Source organism: Lygodium microphyllum, chromosome 16, assembly GCF_053477565.2.
Source record: "Lygodium microphyllum isolate KBCC chromosome 16, Lygodium_microphyllum_v1.1.10, whole genome shotgun sequence".
NCBI lineage: Eukaryota > Viridiplantae > Streptophyta > Polypodiopsida > Schizaeales > Lygodiaceae > Lygodium > Lygodium microphyllum.
The window spans coordinates 102,597,304-102,617,694 of record NC_141150.1 but is presented as its reverse complement, the minus strand read 5'-3'; the positions used below and the strand labels follow the sequence as shown (position 1 = coordinate 102,617,694).

Below are 20,391 nucleotides of genomic sequence, written 5' to 3'. Positions count from 1 at the left end.
GGCCACTCTCTCATTCATTCCTTATGGCTGATTCATTCAGTCTGTCACCTCTTCTCTCCAGCCTCTCCATTGCCCTCACACCCCTTCAGGAGGACGTGGTTCGTGGCTGTCTTCATCATCTTCCTTGTGCTACGGCACCCTTGTTCCCTTGTATCACATTCACTCCGTGATTCAGAACTTCATCATTCCATTCATGAGAGTTTCTTCTCTCTTCTCTTCTCTTCTTCATGTTTGCCGAGTTCACTTCATGTTCCTCCCTGCAAACCCTACTATCTTGCTGGTACGTCATCTTTTGATAGTCTAGTCCTTGGTTATTGTGTGATATCAGCCTCAACTCTAGTTGGTTGCATCTACTTTAGATTTGGGAGTATTATTGCACTTGGGGACCTCTACATGAAGGACATCACTGTTCGCTACTTTTCCTTACCTTGCTCCAATGAGAGTTGGTGGTTATTGGATATCTCCACTCCTTGAGCATCACATTTATACCATCTTCTTCACTTATTTAGATTGAACATTCATTCATTCATCAGATTCTATTGTTTTCTTCTTTTTGTGTTTTTGTCTAATTTAATTTGTTTTAGTCATGTTTGTATATTCGGTGTTGTCTCTATACAAACCCTAGCCTATCTTCACATAATATCAGAGTTGGTGCTCTTTTAAATGTCAGAAGTGGATGCAGCAATGGAAGCATAGAAAACTGTTGTAATAGACTGTGTAACACGAGTGAAAGAGAGAGAAGAAACACGGCAAAGGAAAGAATACTGCACAAGAACGTAGAAATAAAAAGATGCTCGAGAAATGGAATCCATATACCAAGACATGAGAAAATACAAAAACAATGTGAGTCGCCGGTTGTATGGGCACTAGCATTGGCTCTCTCTCTCCATCGGTCCTTGCTATGGAAGTATGTAGAGTGATACAATGAATGACACAGACGGAGGGAGTGCTTGAATAAATAGGCTAGAAATATGCCACCAATATGATCGGGTTGGCTAACAATTAGTGCCTAAATCACCATGAAAATGACAAATATAAAACGCCTAAAATATCTAACTATGCCTAGCCTAGTGGAACATGCATAGACTCACACATGAACTGACATGTCCGCTAACACCCTCTCTCAGATCATGGGTGATTTGGTACAATATAGTATACAATGATAATAAGCCATCATAGTACATCCAACAATGTCCACAAGCTAGAACCATGGATACCCAAGCAGTCGGTGCGCAAGCCACTACCAAGGTGCCTTGGAGAGAACTTGATATTGATGTCGATCATATAAGCGCTTGAAAATAGAGAAGAGTCATAGCAACTCTCTATGTCTGTCAGCAATGCCTTTGAAATAGCACATGTGATCATCTTGTCACCAGTGCTGTAGTGCATAAATGGCCATGGTTTCTTTGCCTTTGGCCAGATTGCCAAAGTGCCCCCTCATGTGAACTCGGACTAGGAGCCAAGCCCACTCTCTGTCAAACAACTCATCATGAACTTGGATGTCAATCCTAGCTCCATGATTTAAAAGCCTACGAGACTTTAGTTGATGCATCAGGGAAACCCCTCTCTGGATCTTGTGTACTTGTATATTTGTATAGATGAGGCACAAATGCCCCATCTCACCACCCTCTTGCACTCCCTCATTGGCATTGAAGGGTTGTGAGGGATGTCTTGCATCACCTGTACTAGCAAGCTGGAAGGGAGGCCCCTACAACCATCACTGAGGCCTCATGGTAGGGTCCTAAACTTGGACCTGCAGATGAGGAAGACTCATGAGAGAATTGTCACCCGTCGTTACTGTCCATGCCTGCTCCTTTTGTAAAGTTGCTAATGTCCTGTAGTCCTTCCAAAGATGTCTCTTCTTGCCACAATAATAGCATTGAGTCTTCTTATTCTTCGTCTGTATGTCACCCCTCTTTGAAACTGGAACATCTAGAGCACCAAGAGATAGCATCCTCACCGAAACCTGAATCTCGAAAGAGCATGTATCCAACATAACATTCATAGATGATGAAACAATGGCTGCATGCTAAGTATTAGTATGAGAAGCCGGAGGAGCCATTATAAGGGAGATACAGAGAAGATGAGTAGAGGCTAAAGAGCTTGAGGGATAGATGTGTGCCAAAAACATAGACTCACAAGAGTTTCAAGAGTTCAAGCAGTAAATAGAACATGTAGAGAATGGATCTATAGTACACAGAGAATGTTGTAGAGTAACATAACAATTGGGTACACAAGAACCCTCTCTAAAGGTGAGCAGTGAATCATAGAGGCTGATCAGAAAGCAAGATGATTGCTGTACAAAACAAGATAAATAAGGAAAAATTAGACCAAATGCAACTAGGCAAAGATCAAACAAACTGTTGGAAGCAGCAAGAGGCCTGAAAATAATGTCGTTCAGCCTTCAAAGGGTCAGAAACTTGGTAACACAGGCAGCTGAAGCAAAAATGTAGACATAGTAATCAGTAAATGCAGCCGTACAGCAGGCTTAACAGGTTGCCTCAGCCTTGAAACAAGACAGGAATAGAAACATGGATGGTAGGCTGCAAAACGCAGGTTCAAAAGGGCAGAAATAGGCGGTTTTGGCTTAATAGATGGTTGCCCAGGCTGTAAACACAGTCAGAACAGTTCAAAAAGTTCAATCAGCATCGAAAAACTCAAAACACAGATTTGCAGGAGAAGAAATCAGCATCATCACACCTTAGATGGCTGATCACCAGATAGGAGCAAAGCCCAACCTGAAATCTGATACCATGTCAAAAGTGGATTTAGCAATGGAAGTGTAGAAAATTGCTGTAATAGACTGCGTAACACGAGTGAAGAGAAAAGAAGAAACACTGGAAAGGAAAGAAGAATATTGCACAAGAACTCAGAAAGAAAAAGATGATTGGGAAATGGAATCCATATACCAAGACATGAGAAAATATAGAAACATGAGTCATTGGCTGTATGGACACTGGCACTCGCTCCCTCTATCCACCGGTCCTTGCTATGGAAGTATGTATAGAGTGATACAATGAATGCCACAGGAGGAGGGAGTGTCTGAATAAATAGGCTAGAAATATGCCATCAATAATAAATGCCTAAATCACCATGAGAATGACAAATATAAAATGCCTAAAATATCCAATTGTGCCTAACCTAGTGGAACATGCACAGACTCACACATGAACTGACATATCCACTAATATTAAAGAGTCTCCTGTGGCTATCATGATGGCTTGGTTTGTAGGAGTCACATCAGCGACACATAACCAATTCATAATGGCTTAGCCACCTTTTTCGGAGCCTATTGTGTCTCGTTAGGTTTCTCGTTCATTGGAGACCTTGAGGCGCATTATGTTTTAAATGGGGGCACAATGCATTCTTCCCTTCATCGTCCTACTATCTACCAGATGTTAAGTGGATATCAGATATGGAATTCAGATGTTAAGTGGATATCAGACATGGAATTCATAGAGTATTTATGTAGAAGATGGGCCAACTACACTTCTTAGTGTTTACTGCCAGAGTGCAGCGGTGCGGAAGCGTAGGACTGAGAGAGAGAGGACGCAGAGAGAGAAGAGAGAGAAAGAGACAGTGGAAGATGAAGATCTGCTGTATAAAGTGTGCTGAATACAAAGATATGCAGATATATACATGGGCGCAGTGCGCTGGACTGCGTGTCTCCACCTCGACGATGCAACCTGCTGTTCACCTCGAAGTCCGCTGCAGTCTGCACTGTCTCCTGTCTGAAATCTGCGAACAGAGACGGAATCTGCGCGTGCCACTAGTCTGTAATCTGCGAGCAGAGAAGTTTAGGAGACTGCTGAAGTCCTCGGCTATTTATAGCCAGGAAACTGGGCGAAAACCAGGGCAGGTCGGCTGCATTAAATGCAGCCGACTGGGCTGTAGCAGTCGGACTGCCACGTGGCAGTCCGATTGTGCAGCTGACTGCACAGTCTGACTGGACTGTGCAGTCCCGTAGAGGCGCTGATCTCTAACACCCCCTCTCAGAGCCTGGGCGGGGCAGAAGCCTGAGGGATCTGGAATGCCTCCGAAGTAGAGCCTGGGGAAGTGCCTTCGTAAACAAATCTGCAAGATTGTCCTCGGTCTTGCAGTACTCCACAGTGATGGTCTCATCCAGAAGCTTCTCTCTGATGAAGTGGTATTGGATCTCTATGTGCTTCGTCTGGGCATGAAAAACAGGATTCCGTGCCAAAGCAATGCAACTCTCATTGTCACATTGCAGCAAAGTAGGACGAGTCTGGGGGCAGCCAAGCTCCTCCAACAATCTCCGAAGCCACACAGCCTCACATGTGGTGGAAGACGCGGCCCGATACTCCGCCTCAGTAGACGAAAGGGCTACCGTGGGCTGCTTCTTGCTACTCCATGAGATAACACCTGCACCCAAGGTAAAACAGTAACCTGTAGTAGACCGCCTGTGGTCCACATCACCGGCCCAATCCGAGTCGCTCCAACCTGCAAGTACAAGATCTGAACCATCTGTCCCTGCGGGATAATGAATCCCTAAATCAGACGTCCCCCTCAAATACCGAAGTTTCCTCTGAGCAGCCTGCCAATGCACCGTCTTAGGTTCACTCATAAACCCTGCCAAGAGCCCAACAGCAAAACAAAGATCAACATGAGTGTTGAGAAGCCAAATCAAGGATCCAATCAATTGACGATAGCGGGAAGCATCCGCCATAGGAGAAGTTGAATGGGAAGTGGCCTTCCAGTTCGGATCCATAGGAGTAGAAAGGGTCCGACAATCCTCCATTGCAAAAGACACCAAGAACTCCTATATATATCTCTACTGAGAGATGAAGATCCCCCTCTGAGACTGATAAATCTCATGGCCCAAAAAGAAATGGAGTAGACCGAAATCTGTCATCTCGAACGTCCGATGTAAAGCTGACTTCGTCTCTTGGACCTGCTGTGCATGATCACCTGTGACAATCAAGTCATCAACATACAACACAAAAAGCACACAACCATCCTCGGAAGTGTGAACATAAAGCTGCGGATCGGCCTTAGAATGCCGATATCCCAACTGAGACTGAAGGAACGAATCAATCTTCTCGTTCCATGCACGCGGAGCCTGCTTGAGGCCATACAAGGCCTTCTTCAACCTGTAGACTTTCCCATCTGAAGATCCAAAGCCAGGAGGTTGCTCAACATAGATCTCCTCCTTCAAATCACCATTGAGGAAGGCCGACTTCACATCCAACTGGTAAACAGGCCATCTCCTATGGCCAGCCAAGGCAAGAACAACTCTAATGGTCGCCATACGAGTAGTGGGGGCAAAAGTATCATGACAATCAATCCGTGGGCGCTGTGCAAAACCTTTAGCAACAAGGCGAGCCTTGTGCTTATCCAAAGAACCATCGCTAAGGTATTTGGTCTTGAAGACCCATTTGACGCCAATCACCTTCTTATTCGGGGGGCGGGGCACGAGGGACCAAGTGCCATTCCTCTCAATAGCCTCCAACTCGGCTTCCATAGCTTTCTTCCATGGTGCAGACTGTAAAGCCTCCTTCACGGAGGTGGGCTCTCGATCCTGCATAACACGGGTCATCAAACAATAGTTAGAGCAAACAAGCTCTGTAGAATGTGCCTGGTGCCTCCGTGACCGCCGCAGACCATCCTGCGGTCCCCACTCCTCAGGAACCCCCTCGATCCCTGAATCACGGAGTGTGTCACGAGCCCATCGAGGAGGAGGCCGAACCTCCCCTCGTCTCTCTCCATCAGCTGAAGACTCTGGAATATCCACCGGTGGTAACTCCTCAGGGGTGACCGGTGGAACAGTAGACTCTGTGTCAGAAACAGAATCATAATCAAAAGGCACGGGCTCCAATGGAACGGTAGCAGGAGCCCAACTCTCCCCTGGATCTCCAAGAACGGGATGCTCCACACCCGTTGATATGGCCGGAACCTCCACAAACCGCACATCGCGACTAGTGTACACATCCCGCTTGACGGGATCATACAATCGATAGCCTTGGGACTGGGAGCTGTAGCCAACAAATACCTGTCTTTGGGAAGCTGCTTCAAATTTATCACGGTGAGCCTTGGGAATGTGAACATAGGCATCACACCCAAAGACCCTAAAGTAAGAAACATCGGGCTTAGTCCCAAAGTAAGCCTCAAAAGGTGTCATCCCATCAACGGCCGAAGTGGGGGATCGATTAAGGATGTGGACTGCAGTAGCCACAGCCTCGGCCCACAGAACCTGAGGGGTCTGTCGGTGCTCCATCATGGTGCGCGCCATCTCGATCACACTGCGTTTTTTCCGTTCAAGAATGCCATTTTCTTGAGGAGTGTTGGTATTAGCAAACTCTTGGTGAATACCTTTATCTGCACAAAACCGAGCAAACTCATTAGAAACAAATTCACCACCCTTGTCGGATCGCAAGGTCTTCAACTTCCGGCCCGATCGGTTCTCCTCAAAGAGAAGCCAATCCTTGAAGTGGGAGAAAGCTTCAGACTTTAATGCCAAGAAATAGGCCCATGTCATCCTGCTGTAGTCATCTACGATCAACATGAAGTACGAGCGCCCACGCAAGGACTCGTTCCTCATAGGGCCACATAGATCCGTAGATACAAGCTCCATCGGTGAAGTAGACCGCCGCGAAGCTGTGTGGGGAATGGCATCCCTATGCTACTTTCCACGAATGCAGGAGACACATGGCTGCTGGCTCACCACTATATCCGGCAACCCTCGAACAAGCTGTCCACGAGACGCCCTCCGAGGATAATCATAGTTGAGGTGACCAAACCGAGCATGCCATAACTCTGACTGTGTCTGAGAGGTAAGAAGAAGAGTAGAGAGGGCGGTGGAAGACTTTAATTTATAGATGCCGTTCTCCTCATATCCGGATGATAGAACCTTCCTTGACCCACGATCAAGGACTCGCACCGAGTTACTGTCAAACTCCACCAAAAGTCCAAGGGAACAAATCTTATGAACTGACAGGAGATGATACCCTAAACCTGGTACATGCAAGACCTCTAAGGTATGGGTACCACCACGTCCATCTGGAATAAGCTGCATCTTACCCTGTCCTGCAATAGACACTGAAGAGCTATCTCCAATGAGAATCTGCCCACGCGAGGGTCGCAACTGGGCAACACCATCTGATGAAGGAGTCATGTTCCGGGAGGCACCACTATCAACGATTCACTCTCGAGCCTGGGGAGCCGTCATCGTAGCATCAGAAGCATTCGGTGAAGAGTCCTCAATGACAGCTAGATGAAGAAATGCAGCTGATGAGGGTGCAGCCACCGCTCCAGAATCCTTTGTGTCCTTCTTGTTGGTGTTCTTCTTGTCTTTGTCAGGGCAATCCTTCTTCTAATGGCCAGTCTTTCCACAAATATGACATGTGGATTCTTTGTCCTTGTCCTTGTCCTTGTCCTTCTTTGACTTGTTATCCCCCTTCTTCTTCTTTTGGTCCTTCCCCTTCTTCTGAGAGGCTTGACCTGTCAGCGCCTGCGACTTGGAAGCATTCTGTCCCTTTAGCTGTTCCTCTTGGTCCAAGACCATAGGAACCAACTCTTCCCACCGAAGAGTAGACTCTCGCCCCGAAGCAATAAGGGCGGAGTAGAATGTACCGAATCGTTGCGGCAACTGGGACAATAGTGTGATCGCCATGTCTTCGGAGGAAATCAGCTTCCGCGCATTCTGAATCTGCATCTGAAGCTGTCTTAGCTTGTTGATGTGCTTCCGCAGCAAAGAAGACTTGTTTACGGACAAGGTCCGCATCTGAACCTCCAAAGAAACCCGCTTCATAAGGGTCATCCGGTTGTACATCTGATCAAGCTCCAGCCATATCTCTCGAGCCACCGTCAAGTGCTCGATGTGAGCTATCACGGCTGTAGTGCAAGATAGAAAAAGAAAGGAATGAATCTTGGCATTCAGTTTGTCCCAGTGAGACTGAGCCTTGGCCAACTCCGCACGAGCATCGGAAGAGAGTTTGGACTCATCTCTTACCGAGGGCCGGTCGATCTCCTCCTGTACTAGCTCCGCCAAATCATAGGACTCAAGGATGGCCAACATCGTGACGCGCCAGATGCGGTAGTTGTCGCCGTCGAGCTTCTGATCTGCGGGAAGAGCCGGTAAGACAGGCACCTTCCGGTCCATAATCGTCTGGAACTCCAAGTCAATCTCTGTAGACATCTTCACCTGTAATGCCTTCACAAACGCAAAAGTAGCCCCCTCTGACTGTGAAAACTCAGCCTGCTAGGGCTCTTCCGCGTTCTGAAACTTCTTCACCCGCCGGAGGCGATGAAAAAGCAAAACCTGCACTTGAAAGCTGAAAACTCAAACTTCCTCCTCGTCAAACTGCAGTAAACAGCAGCAAATCCACCACCTAGACTCCTTTCTTGCGCGCCCACGCTCGCTTCAGTCTTGTTCCGTGGCGCAGCCCTCCTGTCTGCCCTCAAACGCTGAAAACGCAAATTTGTGTCGCAATAGAAACTCCTCTTCAGGTTGGTTCTGCGCTCAGTCAGCCCTCTAACACTGCTCTGATACCATGTCAGAGTGCAGTGGTGCGGAAGCATAGGACTGAGAGAGAGAGAACGCAGAGAGAGAAGAGAGAAAAAGAGACAGTGGAAGATGAAGATTTGCTGTATAAAGTGTGCTGAATACAAAGATATGCAGATATATACACGGGCGCAGTGCGCTGGACTGCGTGTCTCCACCTCGACAATGCAACCTGTTGTTCACCTCGAAGTCCGCTGCAGTCTGCACTGTCTCCTGTCTGAAATCTGCGAACAGAGACGGAATCTGCACGTGCCACCAGTCTGTAATCTGCGAGCAGAGAAGTGTAGGAGATTGCTGAAGTCCTCGGCTATTTATAGCCAGGAAACTAAGCGAAAACCAGGGCAGGTCGGCTGCATTAAATGCAGCCGATTGGACTGCAGGCAATGGGACTGCCACGTGGCAGTCCGACTGCACAGTCCGATTGTGCAGCTGACTGCACAGTCTGACTGGACTGTGTAGTCCCGTACAGGCGCTGATCTCTAACATTTACTGTACACTCCATCTAGAGCTTTGCATCAGTTAGAATATTCAAATTGGTGACGTTGGTTTCATTTCCCTTTAGGGAGGTGTAACCAGCCTTCCTCCTTGGATAGGGTGGTAAATAACTTGATTAAGCACTATTTACAGCAATTAACAAATTCACAAAATTGAAATGCACACCATGTAATCTTTAGACATTGGACACCATGTTGGCCTCAAAATTGGCGCTCCTTTTAGTATTTATTTAACTTAATTGAAGAAGAAGTTGATATACAAAGGGATTCTCCCAATCCCTTTCGGTATTTCAACTCCCCTTGCTGTCCAAAATGACCAGTAAGTCTTCAATCTGATTTGCCCCTTGATTCGGGCAATCAATCGGCCTTTACCTGCTTCGATGGAAATGGAAAATGCCGCAAATTCAATGATTTGTTGGTCCCTCCACTTGAGTAGGCTAAAAACAGCTTCAGCCCTGTTGAATCCAAGTCTTGGAGCTTTCAATTTTTGGCATGCTTCTTGAGGCTGCTGCTAAACCCTAATTTCTGTTGCAGATTAGGGTTTATAGCAGAGAAATCTGAAATTTCTCAGCCTTTGGTGATCTCAATGCTGTAATCTTCGGAGCAAGGCTGTAGAAAGGGTGGGAGATGAGAGAGAATGTTGAGTAGAGATAAAATTCAGACTTTCTTTGTGAAGAACTGAAGAAAATCTGTCATTTATTGCTGTTGCCCCGTCTCAACAGCTTGTAGATGCAAAGAACTGAAGAAAATCAGTCATTTACTGTTACTGCCCTGTCTCAACAGCCTGTAGATGCTGTCACCTGTTGTTGATTGGTCCTCTCTTGCCCCTGGCTGCCTCAGAAGGTACTCCAATGGCTGCAAATTAGACCAACAACATCTTCTCCCTCTCTCTTGTAGACTGAATACACTAAAAAATGCCTCTCTAAAGACGTTTTTTAGACTTGCATGGGCATTTTTGACAAGTGGCAGCCTTCCCAAATGGTTTTTCCAGCATTATTCATAATTAAAGATTAACTTCAGTCTTTAACTATTGAAAATTAGTCTAATAATTATTTCGGTGCCCTGAAAAATAATATGACTGGCCAATAATTAAATTGGCTAGGCAACTTCCATTCCCAAGTGTCTCTACACCATCTTTGACCATCAGATTGGCATTAGGTACTATTAAACACCACTTCCCTAGTGTCACCAATAGACACTTATGGCCAAATGAATGACCTAGGTCAACAACGGGCACTAGATACCGCCAAGTACCTTGGGTCTTGGGCTCGTAAATTTACGCTAATCCCAGTTATACCTCACATTTACTTAACCATGTGATTAAAAATTAATCCACATGTTAAGTGAGGTTTCAAAAATACATGTCCTCATGACAGGAGGACACACCACATTTGAGACGATTGGCATTCCTTTTCATCTTAGCCAAGGCAGGTGTCAGGTTTTGTAATCCTTTTGATTTGCATGGGTTGAAACCCCTCTGTGTCTCCTTATGTGTGGAAGAATTGGTTATAAGTCACCATGGAGACTAGGACCAATATGGTATATTAACGTTCATAGAGGAGGCTTTAGAGGCCATACGTCTTAAGGTATTTGTTCATAGAGGAGGCTTTAGAGGCCACATGTTTTAAGGTATTCTTCTTACATTAGCTTCTATTTGATTTGAGCATGTGGTTGGGGCTATCATTCATAATTCCCTTCTATCCCTCCCTCTATACATGATCATTTAGGAGTTGCTTGAGCCTAACTATTCAGTAGGGATACATGGCCTACTAGGTGGTGAGGAGCGAATGGTGCTTGAATACGTGCCTCGTCAGGGGCGAGATCATGCTCGAGCTCCGTGGTTCTTAATGCTAACAACAAACCTCATCTTGAATTTTGTGCAGTTTGTGTGGATGTGAATGGATAGAAACCGATGGAATGGTGTGATCAAGGTGCACCTTCGTCGGTGGGGGCTTGTTCTCAATGGGATTGAGTGAACCTCACGATGGGCTTGTGTTGGTGCGAAAGAGGGAGAATAGAGCAACATAAGACATTTCTAGCCACATGTCATGAAGTGAAACAAGTGGTGAAACTCTTGGAAACTTGTGTGACAAGTGTTGCACCATGAAGATGTCTTACCCGAGTATCATTACCTCTACTATTCGCAAGGTGGTAATGTGCAAGGTAGAGTGAAGTCAATCTCAAAGCTATGCATTGGATGGATAGTGCCCCACGACCCGTTGGAAGATTGAGGTCTTCTTCAGTTCCTTCTTAGTGGTATGTAGTGACTAGAGCTGTTCCTTGGTGAGAATCACACGCAATATGTGTGATTGGGAGTCACATCAAAGGCCATGTGGTTTCAAGCTGCTTGTAGGGGTGTGAAAGTGATTCATGGAGCGTGAAGCCATGTGGGTTGGAAATGCCTTGGAGTAAGACATTCCCAAAGGTGATCCGAGGAATTTTACTTGCCCAGTTTGCTTGGAGTTGCAGATGATTGTGATGCTGATGCTCTTGGTATACGAGTGAGGGTCTTTAGGACCTTGTAGTTGGTCTAGAGGCTATGTTTGACCCTCAGCTTGTGCACGCTAATCATATCCATCAATGGAAGGCTCGCAATGCTACTATGAATGTTGAGTTCATGTAGGGGCTACTACCTGAGTTTAACTCATAACTTAAAACTCTTTTCTATAGCATTCGATTGTTGGAGTCATTTTCTTGACCACTATGTGGCGAGAGATCGAACCCGGTGATCAATCTCAATCATGAGCTGTGGGAGTTCTCCATTAAGGAAAGGGATAATTTGAAAGTCAAGATGGCTGAATATAGGCGGCTACTTGTTGAGTCACCACCATTGGCTCACCGAAGGTAGATGATAATTAGGTCACTGTGTTTTCAAACAAGCTGTCCTCAAAGTACATCCACTTCTTCATTAGGTTCTTGGCACCACATAACTAACATCAGCTCCTCCTCCTCTAGCATTGACATCCATGGTTTAGAGGGGGTCACTTTCCCCACATGGTATATGCATGTTTCGGCATTGTCTTCTTGTCTTTGACATCAATGTCCCCTCCCTCTTGTATTATCCTTTTGAATTTTCAGCCCATTAAAAAAAAAAGGCCAATGCCAAATCTCAATTTTAAATTCCTAGCCTCTATGAACCTGAACATGTTGAAACTTTCCACAACCCTCAATCAAGATGTTGAACGGTCATTGATTTGTTTCTCTAAATCCTTTTGACACTAAAAGTCATGTCCAAGGGGCAATCTGATTAAAGGTCACCTTTTGGACGCGGGTAGGTTGGGCAGGCACATCGAGCAGGCAGACAGAAAGCAGCAGTCAGGTAGGCATGCATGGGTAGCATGGGCAGTACAAAAAGCATGGGCAGCAAGCGGGCAGGCTTGTGTAGTTGTCTAAGCCTAGTTGGATTGTCATGTAGCAAATAGGCTGTGAGCCAGTATTTATTGTCTGACCTGATGTTTTTCTCTTGCTTTTCTGCCTGTTTATAGGTGCTGCTCCGGTGCGGTAGGGCTGTCTTGTACTTGAGAGTGTGACCTCCAGGCTGAGTGTATACACACACAACAGCCCCTTGTACCTTTTCTGCCCAAATTTATTTAGTGTTCCTGTGTGTGTGTGTAAATCTTTTGTGATCAGTCCATGCATCCACTTCTGCAATGCTGCACTCTAAACAAATCAAACGTCTCTGGACTATATCTATCCCAGGTACCTAGGTGAAACCAGCCTTGATTCGGGGGGAAAAGGGTGGTAATGATATTTAACACTAATTACAGCAAGCATAAAATACACAAATATGGAAATACACTTTTTACCACTTAATCTTGGACAATGGACCCATGTTGGCCCCAAAAATTGGTGTCGCTTGTGGTATGTCTTTGACTTATATTGTTAAAGGTTGAAGTATACTGAGATCCAGCTTGATCTCCTTCAATCTTCAATACATCTTGCTGTCCATAGCAACCAATAAGCCTTAGTTGGTAAACCCTAATTTCTGCTCTATAAATTAGGGTTTAGCAGTAGAAATTCTTCAATTGCACCCTCATGGGACTGAATTTGGCTGAGCCTGATCTCCTTCAATCTTCAATACATCTTGCTGTCCATAGCAACCAATGAGCCTTAGTTGGTAAACCCTAATTTCTACTCTATAAATTAGGGTTTAGCATAAGAAATTCTTCAATTGCATCCTCATGGGACTGAATTTGGCTGAGGGCTCTTGATGGAAGCTGTGAGTTGTTTGAGAGAATAGAGGTGAAGTTGGAGAGAGAAAAAATTCAGAGTTTCATTGCTAAAATTGGGTGAAGCTTAATGCTTCTCTATTGTGAATGACTGATTGATTGCAGGCCACCATTAACAGGAGCCCCATATGCATCCGCTTGCCCTTGTGGGCCCCAAAATTGTTGTCATATGCTTGTAGACAGCCTACAAGGGCTGTCACCTACATCTAATGGCCTCTTGATCAGCTTGGGCAGCTCTTGATAGTCTCCAATGGCTGGAAAATTGCAGTAGTAGCTCTCTTTCTTCTTCTCCTAACCCCACAATGCTAGAATGAGGCTCCACTAGCTTCTAATAGCCTTTCCCTCACTTGCATGGGCAAGTTTTGCCCAGTGGTAGCCTTCTAACTGCATTTTAAAGCAGTTTTCAGCCCAATTAAATTAGTTTTCAGAATTAAATTTTGAAAATTAATTTAATTATTAAGTCTTGCTCAGAAAAATTATTTTAGTAGCCAACAATTACCTGACTAATATAATTTATTATAACTTTTGCCTATGACATCCATTGACATCTCAGTCTTTGGCTTGTCATTGTGAAATAACTAACTTGCACATCACATGTGCACCTTATATTTGTACATTTGATTAACACTTAATCAAATGCTAAGCAAAGCATCAAAATTTCACATCCTTGTGACATACCCGTTGGCAGTTGTCCTCTTAAACTTTTGCTAGTGTCTCCCACTTTCCAACCTAGTTTTGCTCTTTACCATGACTCACATTATGTGGATGCCTCCCTTTTAGAGCATGTACAGCTTCTGATGTAGTCATTTCTATCTGCGTTTTGCTGCTGATCAATCTCCTACATGTCATGCAAGAAGTTGAGTATGAATCGCATTGAGACTCTGTTAAGTCATTGGGGAATCCATGATCTTGGCCCATAACAAGCCAATTGCAATCACAAATCTGAAAGCTCGGAACCATCATCAGCTGTAAATTAGCTTTTTGTACTTTGAACAGCCAACTTTCTTGTTAATCTAAAGAAACACTATGAGGGGCGCCAAGTTTGGGACCAATAGGTCTCATCATCTTAGTGTGGGACTACTCTAGCTTGGCTATTGAGAGAGCTATATTTGTTGATTTACTGTCTAGGTTGATTGTGTTTGCAAATATGTCTGCTTCTTGTAAGGGTCATATATAGGAAATCGGACTGCAATAAACAGCCAATAAACTTCATTTGTTTGTTTTTCTACTGCAATTTTGTTTTGGAAGTTTTGTTGGCTTAGCAAAGATGAGTTCATGATGATAATAGATAAATATTTACAATTTCTATTTGGTTGACATGTGATGTTCTTCACAAATTAAATTTTTGTAAAGGACAGCCTCATGATTTAGGATTATGTGAGCAACATTACCTTTCTAAGTCCTTTTTGCTTGTATTTCATATCTAGTGTTTTGTGCTAACTTTCCTTTTACAAGCAGGCTTATGAATCACGGAGAGACTCTCAATTAGCTTTGGTTCATGAAGCTCTTATAATGCTTGCGCAAGATGAGCATAGACACACTTTGGAGTGTTTACATTTTTTACAACCATTTATAAGGCATGTGTTGATACAGCCATCGAAATGTGAGGTTCATTCTAGTGTATGCCGAGAACTACATTATAATTTGGCATCACTTGCTTCCTTGAGGTCTGATTCAGGCCTTGTAATGCTACAAGTTTTACTACACTATGCCACATATTGTTCATTGAGTTTGGCTCAGGTATTGCTACATTTTTTCTCAGCTCAAACATAAAATTTTGGTTGAAAGGTTTTGTTAAATTATTGATTTGCTTCAAGAATCCCTTCAAACAGTCTGCTGACAGGTGATAGCAACTGAGGCAAGTTTAAAGTTGACAGGCTAAACAAAGATAATCACATGCTTACTTGTTGGTAGGCTTTTCTTTTGATGTTAAAACCTTATCACTTGAAATTGAATAAAGGTGCAGGTGCTAAGGACATTCTATTGATGATTGATATCAAGTTTTAGTATACACAGAGATGCATGACACCAACTATACACAAGTAGTAATAAGCTGCTGCAAAGAATTCAGACAGTATAAATGGCTGTCTTTGTGGTTCTGTACTTCTTTCTATCTTACAATTTTGCATATTTTCTTCTTGTCTTGATACACTAGTCATGAAAGTTTTATTTTGATTTTGACCTGGGCTGGACTGCACAAAGACCTATTTAGTGCTTAGTTAAAATTTTGCATCATAAAAGTAATGGCTTTTCCCTTGGAAATGGTGGCTTCAGCCAACTTTTGAGCATGTGCACATCTTTCTGCACACTGCTTATAACCTGTGATGCACTATTCAAAGGAGTCGATTCCATTCCATTTTATTTTTCTCTCATTTAAAATTTATAAAGACGAATTAAGCTCATAACATGCAAACGAAAGACCTCCAAGACTTCTGAGTAGCATGATCATATTTCAATCCTATAGAGCTGCAAAGTTGATTTTTTTCTTTTTCTTTATGCTTATAACGACTAAATGATACTTGGAATTGATAAATAAACTTAAGAACAAGATTAGGAGTCAGATAGCGACTTGGTGTTCTTGATGTTATGCCTTTGACCACGTGTAGCCATGGAGGTTGAAGAGGATGAAGTGGTTGATGGAATAAAGATGGAGATGGTGTAGAATGTGTAGAAATATGCTAGGGTTTGCAAAAGATAACACTTAGTGTACGAACACGACTAAAAACATAGATAACTCAAATAGAAACGCAAAACGCAAAACACAAAAACACAAACAGAGAAGAAAGAGAACTGTGAAGTGAATGAATGAATGCTGTAAATGAAGGAAAGATTGTACAAGATGCTTAAGGGCAGAGTTGTCCAACAACTGATGGCTCTCATGGGAGTAGGCTGAGGGAGTAGTTGGATTGTGACATCCACGGGAGATGGATCCCAAGTGCTATAACCACTACTCAGAGCTGAGATGATGCTGAAAGTGGAGGGGCAGCAGGCTGGAAACTAAAACGTGACAATCTCTGGGGTTGGAATTGGTAAATGTAGCAATGTAATTGCTTGAAGATGATGATAGTTTCTGTGATGGGTTGGACAGCTTCTGGAGGGAGAGCTGATGGCGGAAACTTGCAAGACAAGTTTGAGGCCAACCCTTGGTTTAAGAAAAAAATGCATATCTTATATTAGAACATTTTAAAAATGTTTTGGTACATTTCACATCCTCAACATTGCATTTCCATGCAACTATGCTGATAAATCCTCATCAAATGACAAAGAGTAACACCCTTCTTGGGGAGAATCTCATCATTGATATAGACATCGGCATTCTATTGAGCTAAAGAATGCATTATAAACTGATTAACTCTATAAAACAGCCCCAAAACATGTGAGTTACCTACAATTTCATTAAACAACGGTCCTAGAAAGTGTCTATGTCCCATGAGCCATACCTAATTTGGGAGGATCCACTCATCTTTAAATAGACATGCTGCCACTATTCAACACTACCTGGGTATCTATGATCTATCTAAATGTCATTGTTGTGTATACTATGATGAGTCATTATCGTTGTATATTATGTACTAGATCATCCATGATTTGAGAGAGGGTTTTAGTAGATTAGTCACTTTGTGTGTGATCAGTTGTATTAGTGGGTTGTGCATTTTTTTTCCAATAATGTTTAGTGGGCACTAGTTTATTTGCCCTGGAATGTGGCCACTTGTCATTATTTGGACTGGCCAACTGCATATTGTTGGGCCTCTTATCAGCTGGCCGACTTTTTCATGTTGGTAGCCTAGGCCCTATATATAGGCTGGGCTCCCTCGACGCACTGTTGTATCTGTTCAGTCCCTCGTCTTGGTACATGGATTCCATTTTTCGAGCATCCTTTTTATGAGTTCTTTTGTAGTGTTCTTATTTTCTTTGCAGTCTCTTTCTTCTCTCGTGTTGTGCAGTCTACTACAGCAGTTTCACATGCTTTTGTCACTGCACCCACTTTTGATAGTTTCTACATGCATCCACACCACCCCATGGAGAATGGTGTCAAAATGTAGTGGTCTATCTCAATAAAATAACATATGCTTAATACCAAGGAAAAACTCTAAATACTCGAGGCCACCACAATGAGAAATTCACATAGTGCCACATCAATTCACTGTTACCACATCAATCGTGTGATCTGCCTCACACCCACAATCAGCAGATGGGTGTAGAGTCCATATGTCCACACATATATGTTCCTTTAATAGTGAAAAGGCTTAGGTTTTGAAGGATATGTAAAAAAGAAAATTCAAACCCCCACACAATGCATACAATCTCTAATGCTTTCATAGATACTGTGCTTCTCTAGATGTTTTACCTTACCTACAATCCAAGCTTGCAAGCCTTACATCGATGGCCATCCTAGTGATGTCAAGACTAGTGGCACATTGTGAGTAGAAGAAAGCATTCAATGTAAACAAACACACAATCACTGCATCCAAACAGTCAATGTATTTAAACATACATTAGTTTTGTACTTTTCATATAAGTTTCTTTTAATGGTTTGTCCACTTTGTGTAGGATCAGTTTGCATATGGCCTTGGCCAGCTCGTAGGACCCACAATGAGTGGTTAACCATGAATATAATATAGAACCACATATTGCTAAAATTTCAGCAACTGGCACTTGCACTTGTGGAATACTTTACCTCTTTTAAGTATCCTTAGAGAACTAGCATCACAAAACAATTAACCCAAAACTAGACATATCTGTATGAACTAACTTTGCCTTCCAAGGGATTTGTCCATCTCAATCACGAATTCCTTGGTTAATGTCCAATTTACAACAAGGTTGTACAAATCATGTACCATTCTTGTAACCATTGAATGTGACCTATCACATAAGGAAACCAAAAGTATATTGCCATTCAAAACAGTGATGTGTTTCAATATTCATTTAGGGCATGTTTCTCTTGGAACTTGTGATCTATCCCAACATGCCATGGATTTCTACATGCATCCACGACATCACATTAAGGATGGTGTCAAAATCTGGTGGTATATCTTAGCAGAAAAGCATATGCTGAACACGGAGAAGAAGCTCTTTGATAACAAAAAAAAGCTTAGTTGGTGTTTAGGAGGTGACACATGTTTTTGACTCTTTAGGCCTTGAAAAGGATGATTCAGTGGAAGCAAGAGAAAGCATAGTTCACTATCGTGCTAAAGGAGGTCATGAAGTGAGCAATGGCAGCATATTAGTAGTAGGTATTGAAGGTGTAGGAAAATAGAGAAAATACGATTAACGTTTTGATCAAGCACTCAATTCTTAGAAGTATTGCTATGACAGATAGAATGAAAGAAGCAATCATATGTAGCATACACAAAAGCTTCTGAATTCGTGAATGACACTTACAAGAACATGAACACATGGGCCTTGGTGAACTATAATCAGCTGCTCAACAACAATCCATATCATATTACCATTGCTCTACATTGTAGCCCTTCCAAAGCCTTATTTGGTGCCTATACATTTGCTAGCAAAGACATAACGTAGTTGCATCTCCAAGTTCATTCAAAAGCATGGAAAAGGAATCACAAACAAAGACATCTCATATGAAAATAACATAAGCCCTTGATTGTGCCCAAGGAAATGGAGCAATCATCTTGCATAATGTTGGCAAGTTGTCACATCTGAGTGACATTTGACTCTTGCTTGTTCCTTTAGAACCTATAGCAAAAATCTTAAAAACAAATGGTAACACATTAGCAAGGTTAGCCAAAAAAGAAAAAGAAAAAAAGAAAAACAAGGCATGAATCTATATATGAACATGCATGTTTAATCAATAGTGAAAAGATTTAAAGAATACTTGGAAAAATAAAATTCAAACCCATGCAATGCATATGATGTCCAATGCTTTTAGAGTTATAGTGCTCCTCTAGATGTCTTACCTAACCTATAGTCTAAGGGCCGCTCGCAAACCTTACACCAATGGCCATCCCGTGGATGCTAAATTTGGGGGAACATCGTGACAATAAGAAAGCATTCAATGTAAACAAACATGCAATGAGTGTCCAAGCATGCACTCAATGCATTTAAACATACATCACTTGTGCACTTTCTACTATGTTTCTTTGAACGGTTCATCCCCTTTGTGTATGGCCATCCTTAAGGATGCAAAACCAATTACCAACCATGAACATAATAAAGTACTTGATTTATCTGAATCACATATATTGTTGTATTTTCAGCAATGTGAACTTGCAGTCGTAGAAAAATATACCTCTAAGTTCCTTAGAGGACTAAGTTGAGCTACAAAATCTGACTTTTGATTGTCATATATTTTTGGCACATTAGACATCCCCCAAAAGGCATTTTTGCCATTTTGCACTAGACACAAGACTTCTTTAGGCTCCAACATGTAACATAAAAGGGACTCGATGTGCACACCTCTATTCATCCCTAGTATCCTCAGCCCATAGTTGCTGCCATCATCATTACTTTCACTGTCTACCATCATCCAGAGGAGCATCCTCAGCTGCCAGCCATCTGCCCTTGTTGTGAAGGCTGCCGCTAGCCTGTTTGGTATCCTTTTGGAGCTATTACCAGCATCCATGTGGCATCCTGCTGCTGCATTTCGGCTGCCAGCATCATGATCATCATCTGCTTTTGTTTTGGGGGTCCTCCAGCTATCACCAGCTGCCTGACCTTCATACAGCTGCATTTTTTGCTTCCAGCCAGCAGATGACCTGTTTCATATTGACATTTGGCAACTTGCAGCTGTGTTCTGATCTGAACTGCTTCAAATTGCCGATTTCGTCATCTCTAGGTCTGCGTTTTTCTGCTACAGCTCTTAACAGCATATTTTGCATCCTCCACATCAGATTTTTAATAATCTTCATCCAAGGCTGGCCCTCGTTGCTGCATGACATCACCCTCAGCTCCAATCTACTCTATCTATATCAGTTCTGTTGGTATCACTGGACTCAGGATCCATACATAGAGGATGTCACTCTCCCAGACACTAATATTAGGGTTTTCACTTGGTCATAATTATGGTGCATTAATCCGTAGTTTAGTCTCCTTAAAACAGCCCCAAAAAGCAATCAATGCAAAATTACCAAAATTAAATGGCTTTATTTTTGATAGGATGAATGCACCTCCAATCCTCTATAAATAG

The 20,391-nt window shown here is 43.1% G+C and overlaps 1 protein-coding gene across 3 annotated transcripts in view; it reads left to right on the top strand.

The window, feature by feature from the left end:
• Positions 1-20,391, top strand: part of RST1 (ARM repeat superfamily protein) — a 198,476-nt gene that overhangs the window by 10,396 nt on the left and 167,689 nt on the right. For all 3 annotated transcript variants that reach the window (XM_087696145.1, XM_087696142.1, XM_087696144.1), the window contains exon 2: positions 14,703-14,984. In XM_087696145.1, coding sequence (XP_087552271.1) covers positions 14,703-14,984 — 282 coding nt within the window. The remainder of the gene's footprint in view (positions 1-14,702; positions 14,985-20,391) is intronic.